Source organism: Pseudonaja textilis, chromosome 17 (assembly GCF_049901715.1).
Source record: "Pseudonaja textilis isolate UNSWEBS1 chromosome 17, rPseTex1.2, whole genome shotgun sequence".
In the NCBI taxonomy this organism is placed as follows: Eukaryota; Metazoa; Chordata; class Lepidosauria; order Squamata; family Elapidae; genus Pseudonaja; species Pseudonaja textilis.
Genome location: NC_142006.1, coordinates 2,864,214 through 2,882,550, shown reverse-complemented (window position 1 = coordinate 2,882,550; position 18,337 = coordinate 2,864,214). Strand labels below are relative to the sequence as shown.

Genomic DNA, 18,337 nt, shown 5'->3' with positions numbered 1-18,337 from the left:
ATAATTGGGCAAAAATACACTGGTGGCTAGAAAAGGTGATAGGGAAACATGTAGATTTTAAATCTGGACTGTTTTTATTAGGCATAACATCCAGGTGGGATTCAAAATTTTTAACAACTGGTTCTGTGGCTTAGGTGTTGGGTGTGGTGGTCATTTTATTGGCTGGGTGTGGCCGACTCCATATCACTCACATCGAGGCACGCACAATATCGGTAAAAACGAAGAAACACCGTGAGACAAAGACATAATTAGGAAGATCCTAGATTGTGTAGAAATGGATAGACTGACATTGGAAATGAAACAGAAAGAAGACAGAGAATATTATCAAACATGAAACTTATTTTACCAGAGGTTGGAAAAAAAGGGTGGAGATTTAAGAATGGAATTGGTACTGTCGAGTAAATTAACTATCCAGACAGCACGGTGTTTATTAAGCACTAAGAAATGTAAACAATAGAAAATTGATAACGTTTATATTTTAAAAAGGCTCGTTTCTTTTCTCTTTCAGGGTTTCCTCAAGAGCCTTCGACCGAGCCTGACCCGCCCTTTGGTAGGTGTGAAGATGCTTCTTTCCCAACTTTGGGGAGAATTTGGAAGATGAATTTTAACAAAATGAGACAACCCCCCCCTCTCCCCGCCCCCCTTGTCCCTTCTTCTTTGCCCCTCAAAGGAGAAACACATCCTTCAAACAACGGCCTCATCTCTTCCCTGATGCCCTGATGCCACTTGGGGGATGATATCTCCCAGAGGATTCTAGCTAGGCATGCTGGGAGTTGTAGTCTTTTCAATATCAGGGGTGGCAGTGATAAGAATGCTGGTTATCCTTCGATCACCATCCCGGGAATAGTCCTAAAGCCAGGAAAAGTTACGCTGGAAATCGGAATAAAGTATAACGGATTTCCACTCCTTGTCGCTGCAAATCCAGAAAAAATGCAGGTAGTTTTTCCAGGAGGGTATCAGCCACGATGAGTTTCCCTTTCCGCTTTCCCGTTCCTGCTCCCTTCTCTTCCTTGGGACAATTTGCCGGGTTCGTTTTGTGACTTGGCAGAGTTCCCCCTCCCCCCAGGGGTGAGGCTGCTACCGGTTCGCACTGGTTCGGGAGAACCGGGCATTAGTTTTACATCTGCTTTGCCGAACCGGTAGTTCTGACGACTGGATAGCCACGTCCACCTTGTCCCTCCCACGTGGCCTGTTTTGGATCCTGGCTAAGTGCAGGGCCCGCATGGAGGCTCATGGAGGGCGACAAACAGGCCTTCCAGAAGGCCAGAGATGGGCCCGTTTCCAGCCTCCGGAGCCTGGGGAGGTTGAAAACGCCCCCCTGCCATGGTGCAGGAGGCCGACCGGGCCACCCCACCACGGCCATGCCTACCCAGCCAGCGAACCGGTTGCTAAAATATTTTGAAGCCTTCCCCTGTCAATCAACATCCCGAGAGGAAAGGGGTCCTCAGGTTTCCTTTGAGGTGCGTCCCGAGGTGAACGTGCCCTGCCCTCCATGAGTTGAGAAGTCGGCCAAGTCACGGCCTCACCTGGGGCCCCTTCAAAGTCAACTCCCCCCCCCCCTCCGGCAGGTTCAGGCGAAGTTCATTCTCCCTCCAACCCCGTTTTGGTGAGGATAAACGGGCAAGGCCGGCCGCAGGTCAGAAGAAGGTCAGGCTGGGTCAAACTTTTTCTCCCCCCCCCGCCCTTCCCCTGAGGTGTGTCCCTCTCACTCCCCAACCCTGCAGTGGTGGCGGGACATTTTCTTCTCCTCTCCTCGTGTCGCCCGTCCAGCTGTAAAAGTCAAAAGAACGGAGCCAGAAGGCTCCCAAAGAGGACGGGGAGCCGGAGAAGAATGGCACCCATTGTCCCTTAAAACAGGAGAAATAATTGATTTATGTTATGGCACCCAATTAGGCTATAAAAGCAGGGGGGGGGGGGAGGACGTTAAAGCTACCCCAGGGCTTGATTGCAGCCCCCAAGAGCCACCCTTCCCCCTATCTCCAAAAAAAGGGGTCATCAACTCAGCACGCTAAATTATTTATTCCTTTCAAAAGCCGAGACAATGCCACCAGTCAACAATTGGGCCGTCCCCCCCCTGTTCGCATCGTGGCCGGAGGAGAGGGCACAGGTCAAGGAGCCCCGGCCAGCAACAGCTGGTCCTCGGGTCAAGCCGACTTTGATTTCCAACTTCTCTCCCCTCCTCAAACCGCCTTCCAGGGCAGCCCATTCTCCCTCCACCCCTGGTAGGCCCCTGCCTGGTCCATCTGTCCCCACCCTACCCCGAGCGCTCGGGAGCAGAAAGGGAGACTGGACCGGACTCATGCCAGTGTAAAGTTGGCATAAACTTCCCACGCTTGAGCCTCCCCGGTTTATAGCGGTGCGTTGGGCCCATCGACGGCCCTTCTGTGGCCGAGGACGATGGGGCAGGTTCTGGCAGCGAGTCCCGACCCATTTTTGACTAGGGTGCTTCTATAAGGTGGCCCCCCTCAGCCATTGCGCGATGCAGGTAACCCTCGACTTATGACCCCCGTTGAGCCACTAAATTTACGCGGCTAAATGATATATCACTTTTTTTTTTGGCCTGCCTCGTTTTACGACGGTTCTTCTCGCATTTGTTAACCAAATTCCCTCCAGTTAATTCAGTCACATGGTTGTGAGGCGAATCTGGCTTCTCTGTTGGCTTCGCTTGTCGGAAAGCCGCCCGAGGGGATCAGACGACTCCGGAGCAATGCAACCATGACAAGTGTGAAGAACGGCCCCTAAGTGCCTTTTTTTCCAGTGCCGTTGTAACTTTGAACGGACACTCAGCGCACTGTCGTCAGTCGAGGACAACCCACAAGGTTCTGTCTATCGTTCTGGGGTTTTATTTCAGTTTTATTTTGGCGTTGAGCTTCACCCTAAGTTGTGATTTGGTGCAGCCTGTGAGCCTAGCTAGTGCGTAGCCAACATGTGCCCAATATTTCTTTTTTTTTTTTTTCTTTTTAAAGACATTCCTATGCCAACATCTGTTTCCACGGGGAACCAGCCCCATTGGCCTCTCCACATCTGGAGAGGAGCAGCCTCTGTAAAATTCAGCATTTTCTCATTTGGCTGATGAGCTTGTCAATCTGAAAGGTCGGCAGTTCGAACCCCCAGCGCCATGTCACCGCGCGAGTTCCCGTTACTCATCTCGGCTTCTGCCAACCTCGCAGTTCGAAAGCGTGTAAACAAATGCGAGTAGAAAAATAGGGACCTCTTTGGTGGGACGGGAACAGCCTTCCATGCGCCTTCAGTGTTTAGTCATGCCGGCCACATGACCACGGAGACGTCTTTGGACAGCGCTTGGCTCTGTCTGTGAAAACTTTGAAAACATCCATACATATTATCAATCCTACTGGAGGGCTGTTGTAGATCAACAACGTCTCCACTGCCTGAGTTTAAGGATACTATACTAGATTTGAGCTGAACGTTAGAAGTAGCCCTTCCTTTCAGACAACGTGCATTGGATAAGCTACTTTTAAACAAGAAATGGATCACTGTCAGTCCCGCGGAACAACGTACGTTGGACGGTTGAGGAATCCCAGTTGCTGGTTTTAGGTAGCCAATACAAATCCTTCCATATTTATGGTCCCCATGAAAACATTCTTAAGGGGATGCCTGTGGCTCAGTGGCGAAGACGCTGAGCTTGTCGATCGGGAAGGTCGACAATTCAGCGGTTCGAATCCCCAGCGCCGCGTCACGGAGTGAGCTCCCCTTCCTGGTCCCGGCTTCTGCCAACCTAGCAGCTCAAAAGCACGTAAAAAAATGCAAGTAAGACAACAGGGACCCCCTTTGGTGGGATGGGAACAGGGTTTGGTGCCCCCTTTGAAGGCGTTGAGTCATGCCGGCCACATGACCACGGAGACGTCTTCGGACAGCGTTGCCTCCGCAGCTTTGCAACGGAGAGGAGCACCACCTCCTAGAAGCGGAAACTAGTAGCATGTACGTGCGAGGAGACCTTTTCCCTTTCCCTTTTAACCTAGGATTCAAAGTGGGGCAGTTCAGCTTAATCTCAAACCAGGATTCCTGGCTTATGCTCCTGCCTGTTGGAGGATATATAAACGACGCATCTCTCTCTACCAGTTCAAGAAAATAGCTTTAATTTTTTTCCCCCACAAACATGTTTTAAACTCTGGCATTTTTTTTCTTCTTTCTCTTCCCAGCTGCAGATGTTGAACAGATGAATGCGCCTCCTTCTGTGCTCCTCTTGAACGCCAGCAGTAAGTCCGATTTTCTCTAAGATGGGTTTTTTTTTGGGGGGGAACAGAAGGGAGGTGTCCTATCGGTTCCCCCTGTACTCATCGGCAGGCTATCCTCGACTTACGACAGCGATTGAGCCTCAGCGAGACGTTCGGTGGCTTTTGTTGCTCCCCATTGTTAAGCGAGTCACGGCCAGTCAGTGAGTTAGAAACACAGTCATTAAGCGAACCTCGGCTTGGGGGAAAAGGGTCGCAAAAGGGGATCACGTGGACCAGGGACACTGCGACCATCATAAACGTGAAGCAGTTGACAAGCCTTTCAGTTTGGATCGTTGGACCGTGGGTCGTAGGGATGACAAACGGTCGGGGTGTGTGTGTGTGTGTGTGTGTGTCAAAGTTTTCAGCGCCGTCGTAACTTTGAACAGTCCCTAAATGAACCGTTGTAAAGTCGGGGACCGCCTGCGATCGTCGTGCCATGGAAGCGAGGCCCAGCCTCCCCGCGGGAATCTTAAAAACGAAGATCCCCGTTTGCTCCCCTCGAACCCTTGTCCTTGGTGTCTGTCTACCGTCAGAAATGGTTTGAGATCTCTTGCTTGGGCAGGCGGTTGGACTAGAACAGCGGTCGCCAACCAGGGACCATTGGTGGTCCGCAAGAAAATTTTGGCGGCCCGCAAAGAAATGTCACCCCCCCCCCAAAGCAATTAATCCAGGCTGCACGGGAACACAAGGCTTGCATCGCTTGCATTGCGAACAACACGAGGTAGTGAGGGGAGGGGGGGAGAAAGGGCGGAGGGGAGGGACTTACCCCACTCAACCCACACACCTGGGCTGGTCACCGGGCTGCTTCTTTCCGCTTCTTTCTTCTTCGGCTTTCGGCTGCACGCAAGGAAAGCAGCCAAAGTCTTTCTTTCTCTGCCCCAAACTCCACCTGAAATGAGTCTTTGGGACCCTGCAAGGCCTCCTATTTCCAAGAGGCCGTGCCGGCAAAGGCTCCTTTCTGGTGGGACTTTGGGGAGAGAAAGAAAGACTTCTGCAGCTTCTGCTGTTTTCCTTGCATGGAGCCCAAAGTCTCTCCCTTTCTCTCTCTCTTTCCCCTGAGAACGGAGCTGGAGATGGTATCCTGCGATCCCCAATAAAGAACGATCGATCGGTAGGAAAACGGGGTGGGGAATTTCCCTGCAGACTTTTTTGGGGGGAATTTCCCAGGGTCTCTGGTCCGCGGGATTTAAAAGGATGAGTTTGGTGGTCTAACCTGAGGTCCATAAGGTTGGTGACGCCTGGACTGGATGACCACCAAGGTCCCTTCTGACTCTTGTTAAACCTGGATCTTACTGAAGAGACAGCAACTCCTGGTTCAGTCATGGTTCCACACCAGAGGGCGGTATCCAGAGTCTTCGGATTTTGGGTTGCTTCTTTCCAAGAGTCGAATCAAGTTTGTTTCCCGGCGTCTTTTGATTGGCAGAGAATGGCCTCATTATATGAGGGACCCCCCCCCCGCCCCGAAATCCCCTAGAATTTTTGGCGGAGCGGGGGTCTCGTAAGCCTCCCCCTCGCTCCCCATCCAGAGGGGGACGAGCGAGCCGAGGGTTGCAATTTCCTGAAGATGTTGGTCCAGACCGAAATCCACCTTCTGAGTGTTTCTCCATCCTTAAAGGGACAAGTTCCCCTCGCGGATCCGTGCTACTCATTTCCAGCTCTAGGGGGCGGTGCTCCTCTCTGTTACAAAGCCGAAGAGCTGGCGCTGTCCGAAGACGTCTCCGCGGTCACGTGGCCGGCAGGACCAAACGGCAAAGAAGGCGCACGGAGGAACGCTGTTCCCTTCCCACCAAAGGGGTCCCTACTTGCATTTTTTAACCTGGTTTTTGAGCTGCTAGGTTGGCAGAAGCTGGATGCAGGACTCTAGGTGTGGCCTTGCTAAGGTCCTGGGTCTTGGGGGGGTGGATGTCCAGCCTCCATCTTGGCGCTGTTTGACCCGCAGTTTGCATTCATTAGCCAGAGGGCTGACCGAACCCGAAACCCACCGACAGCAATGAATGTTGAGTGCAGCCATTATTTTGAGGACTCTGGCGTTGGGTTCGAGCCCTGGTAGAGAAGCGACAGGACCCGTTTGAAGCTTTTTAGGGACCCGGAGGGGCTTCCCCCTCCCCCTCCCCCCAAGAGGCAACTGGAGTTTCTTGTTTGTTTGTTTTTTTCTTTGAAGACGTTGCGCTTCTCAATCCAAGAAGCTTCTTCGGCTTCGTGGAGACGTTCCATGGGTGAGAAGCGAAATGCCTTCAAAGAGAAACGAGAAATGAGGGAGGTCCTTGGTGCTCTCTGAGCTTGGTGGTTTTCTTGCAGACGTTTCATGACTCAACTAGGTACCATCATCAGTATTAGAACGGGATTTGGATGGAGGAGGAGGAAGGGAGGAAGAGGAGGAGGACTGTGGGGTCCTTGGTCCTGTTTGAGCTTGCTTGTTTTCTTATAAACGTAAGATAACATAGTGCTAGTCTACTAGTTTACTACAGTACAAGCAAGTACCAGGGACCCCACAGTCGCCCTCCTCCTCCTCCTCCTCCTCCTCCTCCTCCTCCTCCTCCTTTTCTTCCTCCTCCTCCTTTTCTTCTCCTCCTCCTCTTCCTTCTCCTCCTCCTCCTCCTCCTCCTCTTCCTCCTCTTCCTCCTCCTCCTTTTCTTCTCCTCCTCCTCTTCCTTCTTTTCCTCCTCCTCCTCCTCCTCTTCCTCCTCCTCCTCCTCCTTTTCTTCTCCTCCTCCTCTTCCTTCTCCTCCTCCTCCTCCTCCTCTTCCTCTCCCCCTCCTCCTCCTCTCCTCCTCCTCCTCCTCCTCTTCTCCACAAACACTTACTCCCTACTAGCACTGATGATGTTTCCTGGCTGGGTCACGAAACGTCTGCAAGAAAACCAGGCTCAGAGAGCTCGAAGGACCACCCCACAGTCCTCCCCTCCTCCCAATCTCACTCCCTCTAACACTGATGATGTTACTTAGCTGGGTCATGAAACGTCCGCAGAGAAAACCCCACCCAACGTCCAGTTAGAGCCGAAGAAGCTTCTTGGATAAGAAGCGAAACGTCTTTCCCCCAAAAAAACCTCCCAAGAAAGGCTGAGAACCTCCATAAACATTTAAACATTTTTTTTGTGAGTTCTCCTGCACGCATCACAAGCCAGCCGGTGGATTTTTTTACCGAGGACTGTGATAAACCTCAAGGTACAGTCAACGATCGGTGGTTTCTCTTGAAGGGACCAAACTCACCGACAGCGTTGAATGTTCACTGAAGCTATCGTAAGCCGCACGAGCCATCTTCGGGTGGCCTGGGGGTCCGTCCGTCCGTCCGTCCTCCATAGTAACCTCGGGCAGTAGCGCACGAGCGTGGAGACCCTCCTTGGTTTGCAGCCAGGCCGGGTTCTAACTCGGTTAACCTTGGCATCGCGTTTGAGACGACAGGCTTCCTGTTCCGTCTTTCCGGAAAGCCAATTGCTGTCGTAGCTTTCGGTGACTTCTCGGCCTAACTTCAACTTCCTGGATGATGGGATATTCTCCTTGAAATCCTGGGTTTGGGCAGTGCCAACTAATGGTTGTGCTTTTTTTTTTTTTTCCCACGTGGACAACCAACCGCCCAGTGGAACAATTGGGGGCATTTTGCAAAATGTACCGAAGGCAACGATGGCACCCACCGTCGTGAAAATGTTTGCTCGGCGCGTAACAGGAGTCCAGAGACTTCCAAGCAGTAGAAGGAAGGAAGATTTCATGGAGGGGCGGGGGGAAATTTGACTTTTGGGGTGTTCCTTCTTTGAAAGCCACTTCAGAACATGTTTATTCCTCCCGTTGTTGGAGAGGAGCTACTATGAGATTTTGCTAGGAGCAGACTGATGGCGCACTGATGCATATTATATATATATATATTTTTTTTCTTAAGTTTTCACTGGTATTTATATGTATGGTATTCAGCTTTGTTCGGGTATTTTCCCATGTCATTATAGTTGTGCTTTTAAAGATGTAGCGACGTCTTACTCACAGACAAACCCAATACAGAAGCCTGATGGTGGCAGATGAGATTCTGCCAAAACTTCGCTACAACTTTCAAAGCACAACTAGAATGATGTGGGAAAATACCTGAACAAAGCTGAATGCCATACATGTAAGTACCCGCGAAAACTTAAGAAAACATGTATATGTATATATACATACATACACACACACACACACACACACACACACACACACACACACATATATATATATAAGCAAAATGCCATTCATGCATCATCACAAATCTCCAGAATCGTAAAGCCTACAAACTTGAAATTTGGCACCTATGTTCCTCTTGGCTTCTAGGGGCTCATTAAGAAAGGATTTTTCAAAATGACCATCAGAGCATCAGTATTTCCTATATTATTATTATTATTATTATTATTCTCTGGTGCTAAGGAGTTCTACTCCCCCTCCCTGCCTGAAAAGACATCTCTTCTAAATGCAGTTCAGCTAAGCTACGCCCAGTCTCCTCGCTGTCTCTCTGTTGCTCACACAGCCAATACTGTTTCAGTTTCCAAACAGTCCTCAACTCTCGCTCCCCAGCTGAAAAGAAATCTGTTTGTAACTGCAGTTGAGCTAAGCCACGCCTAGGCTCCTTGCTGTCTCCTTGTTGCTCGCCCAGCAAATACTGTTTCAGTTTCCAAACAGCCCTCAACTCTGACAGGATGATAACCAGATCAATACTGATGGATGCTGGTAGGCAGAGGCAGATTATTTCTTTCTCTCCTTATTTTGCTCCCCAAAAACTTGCCCGATCACATGGTTTCGTAGCGAAGCATGGGTGCCCCGCTAGTTTATTACATTATTTTTACCCACTTTTCTCTGGAACAGACCCAAGACAGGAACAATAAGCAATCATTGCTGAAAATACCTTCTTCCTTCTGTTTAAACGTTCTCCTTATGAGGGGATTCCCCCCCGGCCCCGGTTTTATTAGTGATCTCTCTCAGTTTTCAGGTTTCCTTTAAAAGAGCCGCATTTGAAAGAGGACACAATATAGGGAGTTTTCGGGGCCGGTTGTAAGTGCCCCCTCTGGGCATTCCGTTTATTGGATATCTTGGAATGCATTTGTTCTAAAAAAAATCCTGGGTGCGGTGATTTTATCTTAGCTGTGCTGTTGGCCAATTTTTATTTGTGCGGTTATTGCTCTACAAAAACGTTCAGGAAGGCATGTAAGCCGGAGGCTAACTGTTTAAATGAGAAATTAGAAAATTAGAAATTAGAATAGAAATAGAAAAACACGGAACAGGTTACAGAATAATATAGAGTACAAGGATAGGATAGGATGGGATAATAGAATAGAATAGAAGGAATAGAAATAGAATTAGAATTAGAATTAGAATTAGAATAGAATAGAATAGAGAACACAAAATACAGAATACAGAACAGGTTACAGAATAATATAGTTTACAGGGAGAGTGGGACGGAATAGGATAGGATAGGATAATAATAGAATAGAATTAGAATAGAATAAAAATAGAATAGAGTAGAATAAGAATAGAATAGAAGAGAATAAGAAAAGAATAGAATAGAATAGAATAGAATAGAATAGAATAGAGAATACAGAACAAGTTACAGAATAATATAGTTTACAGGGATAGAATGGGATGGAATAGGATAGGATTGGATAATAATAGAATAGAATTAGAATAGAATAGAAATAGAATAGAATAGAGAACACAGAATATAGAACACAGAACAGGTTACAGAATAATATAGATTGCAGGAATTAGAATAGAATAGAATAAAATAGAACAGAATTGGAAGGGACCTTGTAGGTCATCTAGTCCAACCCCTCATGCCCAAGCCGGAGACCCTACACCATTTCTGACAGATGGCACTACAGTCTCTTCTTGAAAGCCTCCAGGGATGAAGTTCCCACAACTACAGTGGTAATTGTTGTTTAAAAAAAAAGAAGGAGCCAGCCCTACTTTTTCCCCTATCTACCCGAGCAAGCCGATTCGTTCCGCCGATCAGCCGTGCCCGGATCCCCTTGGCTATCTTACTGCTTCGCCCAGGAGCCAAAAAAAAAAAAAACCCGGAATGGGGAGGGGGTGCTACAGAAAAGGGGGGAGAAAAAGCCACACCCACCCAGTCACCTGGCCATGCCCACAGAACCACAGAAGTTCTGGGACTTCTCAGGTGGCGCCTTCCCTTCCTTCAGTCGCGTTGTAGGCTTGGCACGTTTTGGTGGTTTGGTTGCTTTGTGCAAAGGGCAGCAAAGGACACCACGTCCCATAAAGCTGGGCTTTCCATCTCCCACCTACCTTTACGTGCCCATAACCTCCTTCCCCTTCCTCAACCAAGAGGACTAGCCTCTTGGGGCAGCCTTGGTGTGTGGTCACCACAGCACTGTAATCCTCCTCGTGCGGGAAGGCGGATCCAGTCCCAGAACAGAAGAAAAGGGGTTGAGAAGCCCACTTGAAGTTCAGGATGTCAAAAAGTCCACTTGCAAGTCGTCTCCTTAGAATCCTGTTTTTATTTAGCGTAGCCAAGTGGAGAGAAACCGCCTTTCCTCCGTTTGCAAATATTCCAGCGCGTCCTGGGGATTTGTTTTGTAGCCAGGCCTTTTGGGGGAATCTCATCTTCCCCACTCAGTGCCGCCAAGGTGAGGATCCATCGCAGGACTCAGGCGTGTCCTGGGATCAGCCCCAATCCAACGGAACCTTTTGAGGGTCTCCAGAACATCTTCAGGGGCCTTTCTGCAAGAAAGCAGAGCTGTTAGTAAATCAGAAATCCACATATATATATAAAAGTGAAAGGCCACTCACGCATCATCACAATATGTGCAGAACCGTAAAGCCTACAAACTTGACATTTGGCGCCTATGTTCCTCTTGGCTTCTAGGGGCTCACTAAGAAAGGATTTCTCGAATGACCATCAGAGCATTAGTATTTATTATTATTATTATTGTTGTTATTATTATTAACATGCTCTGATGCTAAGGAGTTCTACTCCCCTTCCTCAACGGAAAATAAATCTCTCTTCTCTTCCTATTGCAATATTTCAGTTAGAATGTAGAATGTTAGAATGTTTTGGAAGTCTTGTTGAGATTTTGCTTGTAAGTTCTTTTTTTAAATTCCAGGCCGTCTCCTCCCTTCCAGATCCTACCCTTTTATTCTTTTTCTCTCCTTTCCTGCGACACAAAGCAGGCAAGATAAGGGCTGGAGGATGCCCACAGGTAACGCACCCTGGGAAGGACGCCAAACTCAGAGAGGAACCATAAACTAGCGATATTTACCCGATTTGTTTCCAGCGTTCGCCAGTACGCAGGTCCAAACTCTTATTCCGTTGTCACAGCTGCAGCCCAGGAAGAGGATCAAGGCCCACTCCTCGCCAGTAGACCAGGTTTCTCCCTTATCCTCTCCTCCCTGCGTGCCCAAGGATGGAGAGGGGATGGGCCTGGGTCCTCCTCTGGCCTCTGCCCTTCCCCAGCCTCCTCCACAACCTCCGGAGCCACCCTTCCACTCCCTGTTGGCGGTTCGTCCTCTCCCTCCGAGTCAGTCTCCACCAGGAGCATGACGGCCGCTTGATTGGCGATGGCTACCTTTCCCTTCCTTACCCAGAAGGCTCAGCCGGCTTGGCCACGGGTGGGAATCCTGGGGACCGAAAGCTCCCATTTGAAGATGGCGAGACTTTCCTACGTGCCTTCAGAGCTCCTCTGTGGAATGAGACGTCCTTTGGGCCCTGGGAAATGTCAATGATTTTGCCCGAGAGAGCCCGTCGCGGGAGAGGAAGACGGAAGCCGCGGCTGTGCTCGAATGTTCACCAAAGCAAATCAAACGGGGTTTTGCCAAAATCTAGGTCACCCCGACAGACAAAAGCTTGGCTCGGTCCCGAGTATTGGGAATGCCTTAATCTGCTTGGCGGAGTTTCTCGCCGTACATTATTCCTAATTGACCTTAATATTCACTGAACGGAAAAGAGAAGCCGGCAGAAATCGCCGCAGAAGCCCCGGTGACGGTGGAGGCAGCGGTGGTGGTGACCTGATGAGTCGAATGCGGAACGAGCCCAAATGGCCTGCTAGGACTCATGTTGGGCTTGTCACCTCGGGTCCAGGTCGTCATCTCAAATTAAGGAGATGACGCACAAAATTCCGGCAGAAAAGAGACCACCTGGTTGAAGGAGAAGGTGAAGGAGACGCTGTCTGTGTCAACTCACAAAACATTTCTATGCCTGTTTTAGAGTTGGTATGAGCAGAAGGGGCGTGGGTGGGAAGAAATTTGAAAGAGCAGCGCAGCAGTTTGGACCCAAAAACGCATCCTGTTCTTATCTTGCAAAGATGATAACTAAGCTACGGGAATTTCCGCTGGGCAAACCTCTAATTGGAGAATGTGATGGATGAGGTGTTTAGTTGGAGAATACGAATTATGATACACCCAGAGCAGAGGTGGGTATTCAGCAGGTTCTAACCGGTTCTGGAGAACCGGTAGCGGAAATTTTGAGTAGTTCAGAGAACCGGCCAATCCCACCTCTGACTGGCCCCGCCAACCCCATCTCTCCTCTGTCTCCCATTGAGTCCCAGCTGATCGGTTGGGTCTCCTTTGGTTGCCCTGCACAGGAGAGCGGAGCTGGAAAGTAGGTTAGTGGGGTGGGGAGGGAAGGGGGATTTTGCAGTAACCTTCCCCTGCCACGCCCAGAGAACCGGTAGTAAAAAAAATCCCACCATTGACCCTGAGGGGGTGGGGGAAAGCCAGGGTCAAGGGTGACAGTGCATCGGCTTTCATACAGGTCATGCCGACATGTTCGCTCCTAATAAATCCTTCGACGTTTTCGAAGCTCGGCTCGAGGCGTCTGATTGAATTAGGGCAACCGCCAGAATCCTGACAGCCTGGTTAGAAATGACAGAAAGCTGGCGCATGAGAGCGATAGCACCGAAGGGCAGTTTGGACCTGGGAACCTCTCAGGTAGCTAGAAGTTCCCTTCAAGGACAGTTTCATCGTCTCTCCGGCTTTTCCACGAGAGAGCGTGGAACCGGAAAGGGTTGATGAAGTGGTCTAGCTAAAAGCTTCTTTGGTTGGATCCGGGTCAGGGAGATGATGTTCCACAGCTGGTGACATTGAATGGATCCTGCTGAAGGGCCACTTCCATGCCTGGCCCGCCAAGTCAGGTCTTTGTCTCAAGTAGGGTGCAGGCTGTGGTTTGTGGGGTGCAGCTCTTTTATAATAATAACTAGCCTTATACCTCTGCTTCGCCATGAAACTTATGTGGTTGGGCTTAGTTTTGGGGGAGGAAAATAAGGGGGGGGGATCCTGCCTCTGGCTACCAGCATCCATCCTTATTCATCTGTCTAGCGTCCTAGTGTGTGAAAGAGTGGAGGGCTGTTTGGAAACTGAAACATGGAAACTGAAACAGAATTTGCTGTGTGAGCAAGAAGGAGACAGCAAGGAGCTTTGCCATGGCTTAGCTCAACTGTTCTGCTCTGAAACTGAAATTGAAACTCCTCCGCTTGTGTTTTGCATCTGGAACAGATTTTTTTTCAGGTGGGGAGGGGGTATAGAACTCGTTAGCATCAGCATATTAATCATAATAATACAGGAAATACTAATTTCGAGAAATCCTTTCTTAATGAGCACCTAGAAGCCAAGAGGAACATAGGTGCCAAATTTCAAGTTTGTAGTCTTTACGGTGGTATTGACTGTGTGTCTATCAGCCTCCTGTGTGGTAATGGGCTGTGTGATGACCTTCTGAGTTCTATTGTTGTGACATCCTGGTTCTTGTGCTATAATCTCCTGGGTCGTTGGCTGCGTTGTAACATCCTGAGGTTTTGTGGTGTAAACTCGTCAGTTCCGTGATGTGATATCCTGAGTGGGTGGCTGTGATGCAATGTTGTGGACTTTGGTTTGGCTCCGAGTTTGAGGTCTGGCTACGTGTTCATGGCGTGTGTCAGTTGGCTTGGTTTGGGGGTCGGGGGTGTGTGGCAGCTGGTGATGCCTCCATGGTCACACATACCTCAGCCACACATGTTCTTACGAAAAAGCCAACCAATCTGCAAACATCAACTCCAACAACCAATCAAGAAATAACAACACAGCCAACCAGCCCGCTTACAACAGAGCCAGCACAGCACACCTCCCCACCAGTATTTATAGAGAGACGGCAGCTCCGATCACGCTTTGCTCACACAAGCACGAACCCGAAAGCACCAGCCTGAAGATGGTGAGTGAGACCTCGTTGAAACGTCGCCAAGATACTCTCAATCTTACACAGGAAAAGACCCGAACACACCAAGACCTGCATACCTGTACCCGTGAAAATCTACAATATTAATCTATATTAACAAATTAACAGAGTTTGAAGGGACCTTGTAGGTCATCTAGTCTAACCACCCCTCTAAGCAGGAGACCCTACAACATATCTGACAAATGGCAGTCCAGTCTCTTCTTAAAAGCCTCCAGGGATGAAGCTCCTACAGCTTCTGAATAACAGAATAATAACAGGATAACTGAGTTGGAAGGGACCTTGTAGATCATCTAGTCCAACCCCCCTGCCCAGGCAGGAGAGCCTGCACCATTTCTGACAGGTGGGAGTCCAGCCTCTTCTTGAAAGCCTCCAGTGATGAAGCTCCCACAACCTCTAAAGGCAACTTCTGTTCCATCAGTTGATGGTTCTCCCTGTCAGAAAATTCCTCCTTATTTCCACGTTGAATCTCTCTCTCCTCGATCAATTTCCGTGCGCGACAGGAAGCACAGGCCTCACGGAAATTGGCGGGTCTTTCCAGAGCTGGCTTTGCTGCCCAGCCTGGCGATTTCTCTTCTCCCTCCCACCCGTGCCCCCATCGTAGCCGCCGTGACCCAACAGGCCAACACTGGGAGCAGAGAGTGGTCAACTGGGGACAGTTCCCCGTCTTGGGTGGTTGTGTTTCCTTTGGCCCTTTCTAAGGTGGCAGCAGCCCACTGAGACCAATGTTGGATGTTGGCTGTAAAACCCTCCATCCCCTTGGCTGGGGGTGATCGCCCTGCCTTTCAGGCCCTCGGTGTGTGTGTGTGTGTGTGTGTGGAGAGAGAGAGAGAGAGAGGGCCATGGAGGAAGGAATGGCTGCCCCCCACCACAATTTCCTGTCTGCCGAGAGCCCCCATTCCTGCCCCCCTTTGTGTGTCACGCCCCGCCGGCCTGAGAACTAACAAATCTCCATTGTCCAGTGGGGCCGAACAGCCTATCGAGCCGAAATGATTGCTGTCTGGAAACTATTCAAATTCAGGTAGTTGGCGATATGAATGGGCTCACTCCCGGCGGCCGGCGGCCTCACCTCCCCGCTCGGCCCGGAAAGCAAGCCAGAGATTTTGGTGCCCGTCGCAGGCCGCTTCCCCCCCGTCGTGGTCCCCAAATTTAGCTCCTGGCCCCGGTTTTCCTAAATTTGCACCCGAGCCCTGTCTGTAACAGGGATGTCGGAGTGTGCTTTTTGGAGGGGGGGGGTGGAAAAACCCACACAAATTTATATTTCATGTTTTGAGCGTGCGTGGAAAGGGGCAGGATTGTGTGTGTGTGTGTGTATGGGAGGTGGTTGTTGTTTCTTGTTTAGATTTGGCTGAGCCGAAATGGCAACGAAGGCCAGCAACGGGGCGGGTAGGTTCCTCCATGTTTTGGTATCCAACGAAGCGAGAAGATTTAAATTAAGTTAAAATATATATATATATATATATATATATATATACATATACATATACATATACAGCGGAGGGGGACGATTAAATGGGCGTGGGAGGGGCAATGACAGTCCAGCATGAGGACCCTTTGCCCACTCCTCTAATTGGGCCCACCTCTGCCCCGCCAAAGAGCGGGCATCGGGCCGGCCGATTTCGAGTTGTGCACACCTGACGGTGGGCCACCTGATGATCTTTTAAGGGGCAGAGGGAAAGCGGGCCAGCCGGTGGCTCAACAGAGAGAGAGGGTGGGTGATGTGGGCATAAAGACAGCCGCACGGCGAGCCAAGTCTCCAATTGGGTCACCTGTAGCAGGTTCTGTGCTGGCCCGGACTTGCCCACCGAAAGGGCACACCACTCCGGGACAAGATCCCTCAGTCCGTTGGGGGCGGCTTCCCTCCTCCCTCTCTCTCCCCCCCTTCTCTCCCTCTCCCTTTGGGGGGCTGCTGAATTTTTAGGACGCTGGGCACCTCACCTTTCTATATTATTATTATTATTATTATTATTATTATTATTATTATTATTATTATTATTATCCTCAGGTGGGCCCCTTTTTTCTCCCCGTCCAAAACCTAAGCTTCCGTGCGTGCGCGGATTATGGGGAGCTAGACAAAAGCAGACGCGACTGGCAGAAGGGGGGGGAGCGAGAGAACGGGGAGAGGGAGGAAACGAGCGAGCCCCTCTTGGGTGGGTGGGGGGGTGGCTTCAGGGCCCCCAACCCCTGAATCTTCTCCCTTCTCCTCCTCCTCCCTGTCTCCCCCTCCCACATACCCCCAGCTTCCAAAAACCCCCTTCTGCACATTCCTTTAGACAAGCACAAAAGTCGTTCTCTTCCACACTCCTGCACCGCTGGGGGAAAATGGCTGGCAGGTCCCAAGCCCCCTCCCCTCCCGCTGGGGCTGCCACGGCTGGGAGCGCCAGTGCCTCACCCACCCACCCACCCAACCACCCACCCCAGCTTCCACCCCACCCCGCAGCAGCTGGCTGACCTGTCTGGTCCACGGCCGGCAGACAAGTTGGGTTGTCTGGTTTGAGCTGCTGCCTTTGTCCGCTGTTTGTCATCCGCCTCGATGTGCAAGTGTTCAGTTACATACAGCTGGATCCTTTTATACAGTCAGTCAGTCAGTCTTCCTTCCTTCCTTCCTTCCTTCCTTCCTTCCTTCCTTCCTTTCTCCCTCCCTCCCTCCCTCCGTCCCTCCGTCCCTCCTTCCTTCCTACCTTTCTTTCGTTCTTTCTCTCTCTCTCTCTCTCTCTCTCTTCGTTTGCCTCTGCCGCACTAAACTTCGTCAGCAACCCCAGCCTCGGACATCGTCTCCTCCTCCTCCTCCTCCTCTTCTTCTCTTTCTCCTTCTCCTTCTCCCACTTCCTCTTCCCCTTCTCCTTCCTCCTCCTCCTCCTCCTCTTCGTCTTCTTTTTCTTCTTCTTCTTCTATTTCTCCTTCTCTTCCTTCTCCTCCTCCTTCTTCTCTTTCTCCTTCTCCTCCTTCCACTTCCACTTCCTCTTCTCCTTCCTCCTCTTCCTCCTCTTCCTCTTCTTCTTCTTCCTCCCCTTCTCCTCCTTCTCCCGAGCTGCCCGTCTCCTTTTGCCCGTCTGCCCAGCTCTTCAAAGAAAGGCGAGCTGTGTACGCTCTGGGCGGCGCGTTTGGGGGGCTTCCCTCCGACCCTTCCCCTCCATTTGTGCCTCCCTCCAGCTGGCTCATATTATGAGAAGTATATAAAAAGCTTCTGTTGTGGGAGAACAAAGGAGCACGTGCAGAAGTGGGAGCCCCCGGAGAAGAAAACGGCGCTTGACAAACAGGGCCGGCTGGCGCCCGGAGAGACGCAGGGCCTCCTCCGTGGCTCTTCCCTTTGCTCTGTTGCGGGGGGCCTCAAAGCGAGGACCAAAGAAGGAGAGTTGAAACGTTTACCTGGCCTTTGGGGATGGGTGGGTGGGTGAGGGAGAAAAGAGGACCGGCGGGGGTGGGCTCGGAGCCCTCTTGGAGAAGATTCCGCCATTCCCTTTCGGACAGCCGGGTGGTGAGTTCCTTCAAAGTTGCAGGTGGCGCCGAACAGAAGAGTAAAAGGCAGGCGAGAGAGAGAGAGAGAGAGAGAAAGAAAGAAAGAGAGAGAGAAATCCATTCTGGCCACGTCTGCCCCAGGGAAGGTGGAGAGCTCCGTGGAAGCGACGATAAAAGATCCCAGGGCTGGAATCTGCTCCAAACCCACCGCCACACAAACCCCGCAACCGGTCACGGGGAGGTGGGTGGGTGGGAATTGGTCCCTCTTCCGGAGGCGAGAGCCAGACAGCAGCGCCCTCCAGCCGTTCTCCCCCAGTCCTGTCTGCTCCCCTCTTAATTGAACTATATATGACCCAGATGATGGACAGAAGGAGGCCCGTCATGGGCGGGCCAGGCCAGGCGCCGATTTGCTGAGCCGCGGTCCGTGCCGGAGTTCGCCTCCTGATTGGATCAGAGGGCCAAGCGTGCTGAAAATG

The 18,337-nt window shown here is 50.7% G+C and overlaps 1 protein-coding gene across 2 annotated transcripts in view; it reads left to right on the top strand.

The window, feature by feature from the left end:
- The first annotated feature begins 422 nt into the window (after positions 1–422).
- Positions 423–18,337, top strand: part of NR6A1 (nuclear receptor subfamily 6 group A member 1) — a 44,016-nt gene continuing 26,101 nt past the window's right edge. For both annotated transcript variants that reach the window (XM_026712328.2, XM_087914768.1), the window contains exons 1-2: positions 423–550; positions 4,161–4,217. In XM_026712328.2, coding sequence (XP_026568113.1) covers positions 4,178–4,217 — 40 coding nt within the window. In that variant the 5' untranslated portion in view covers positions 423–550; positions 4,161–4,177. The remainder of the gene's footprint in view (positions 551–4,160; positions 4,218–18,337) is intronic.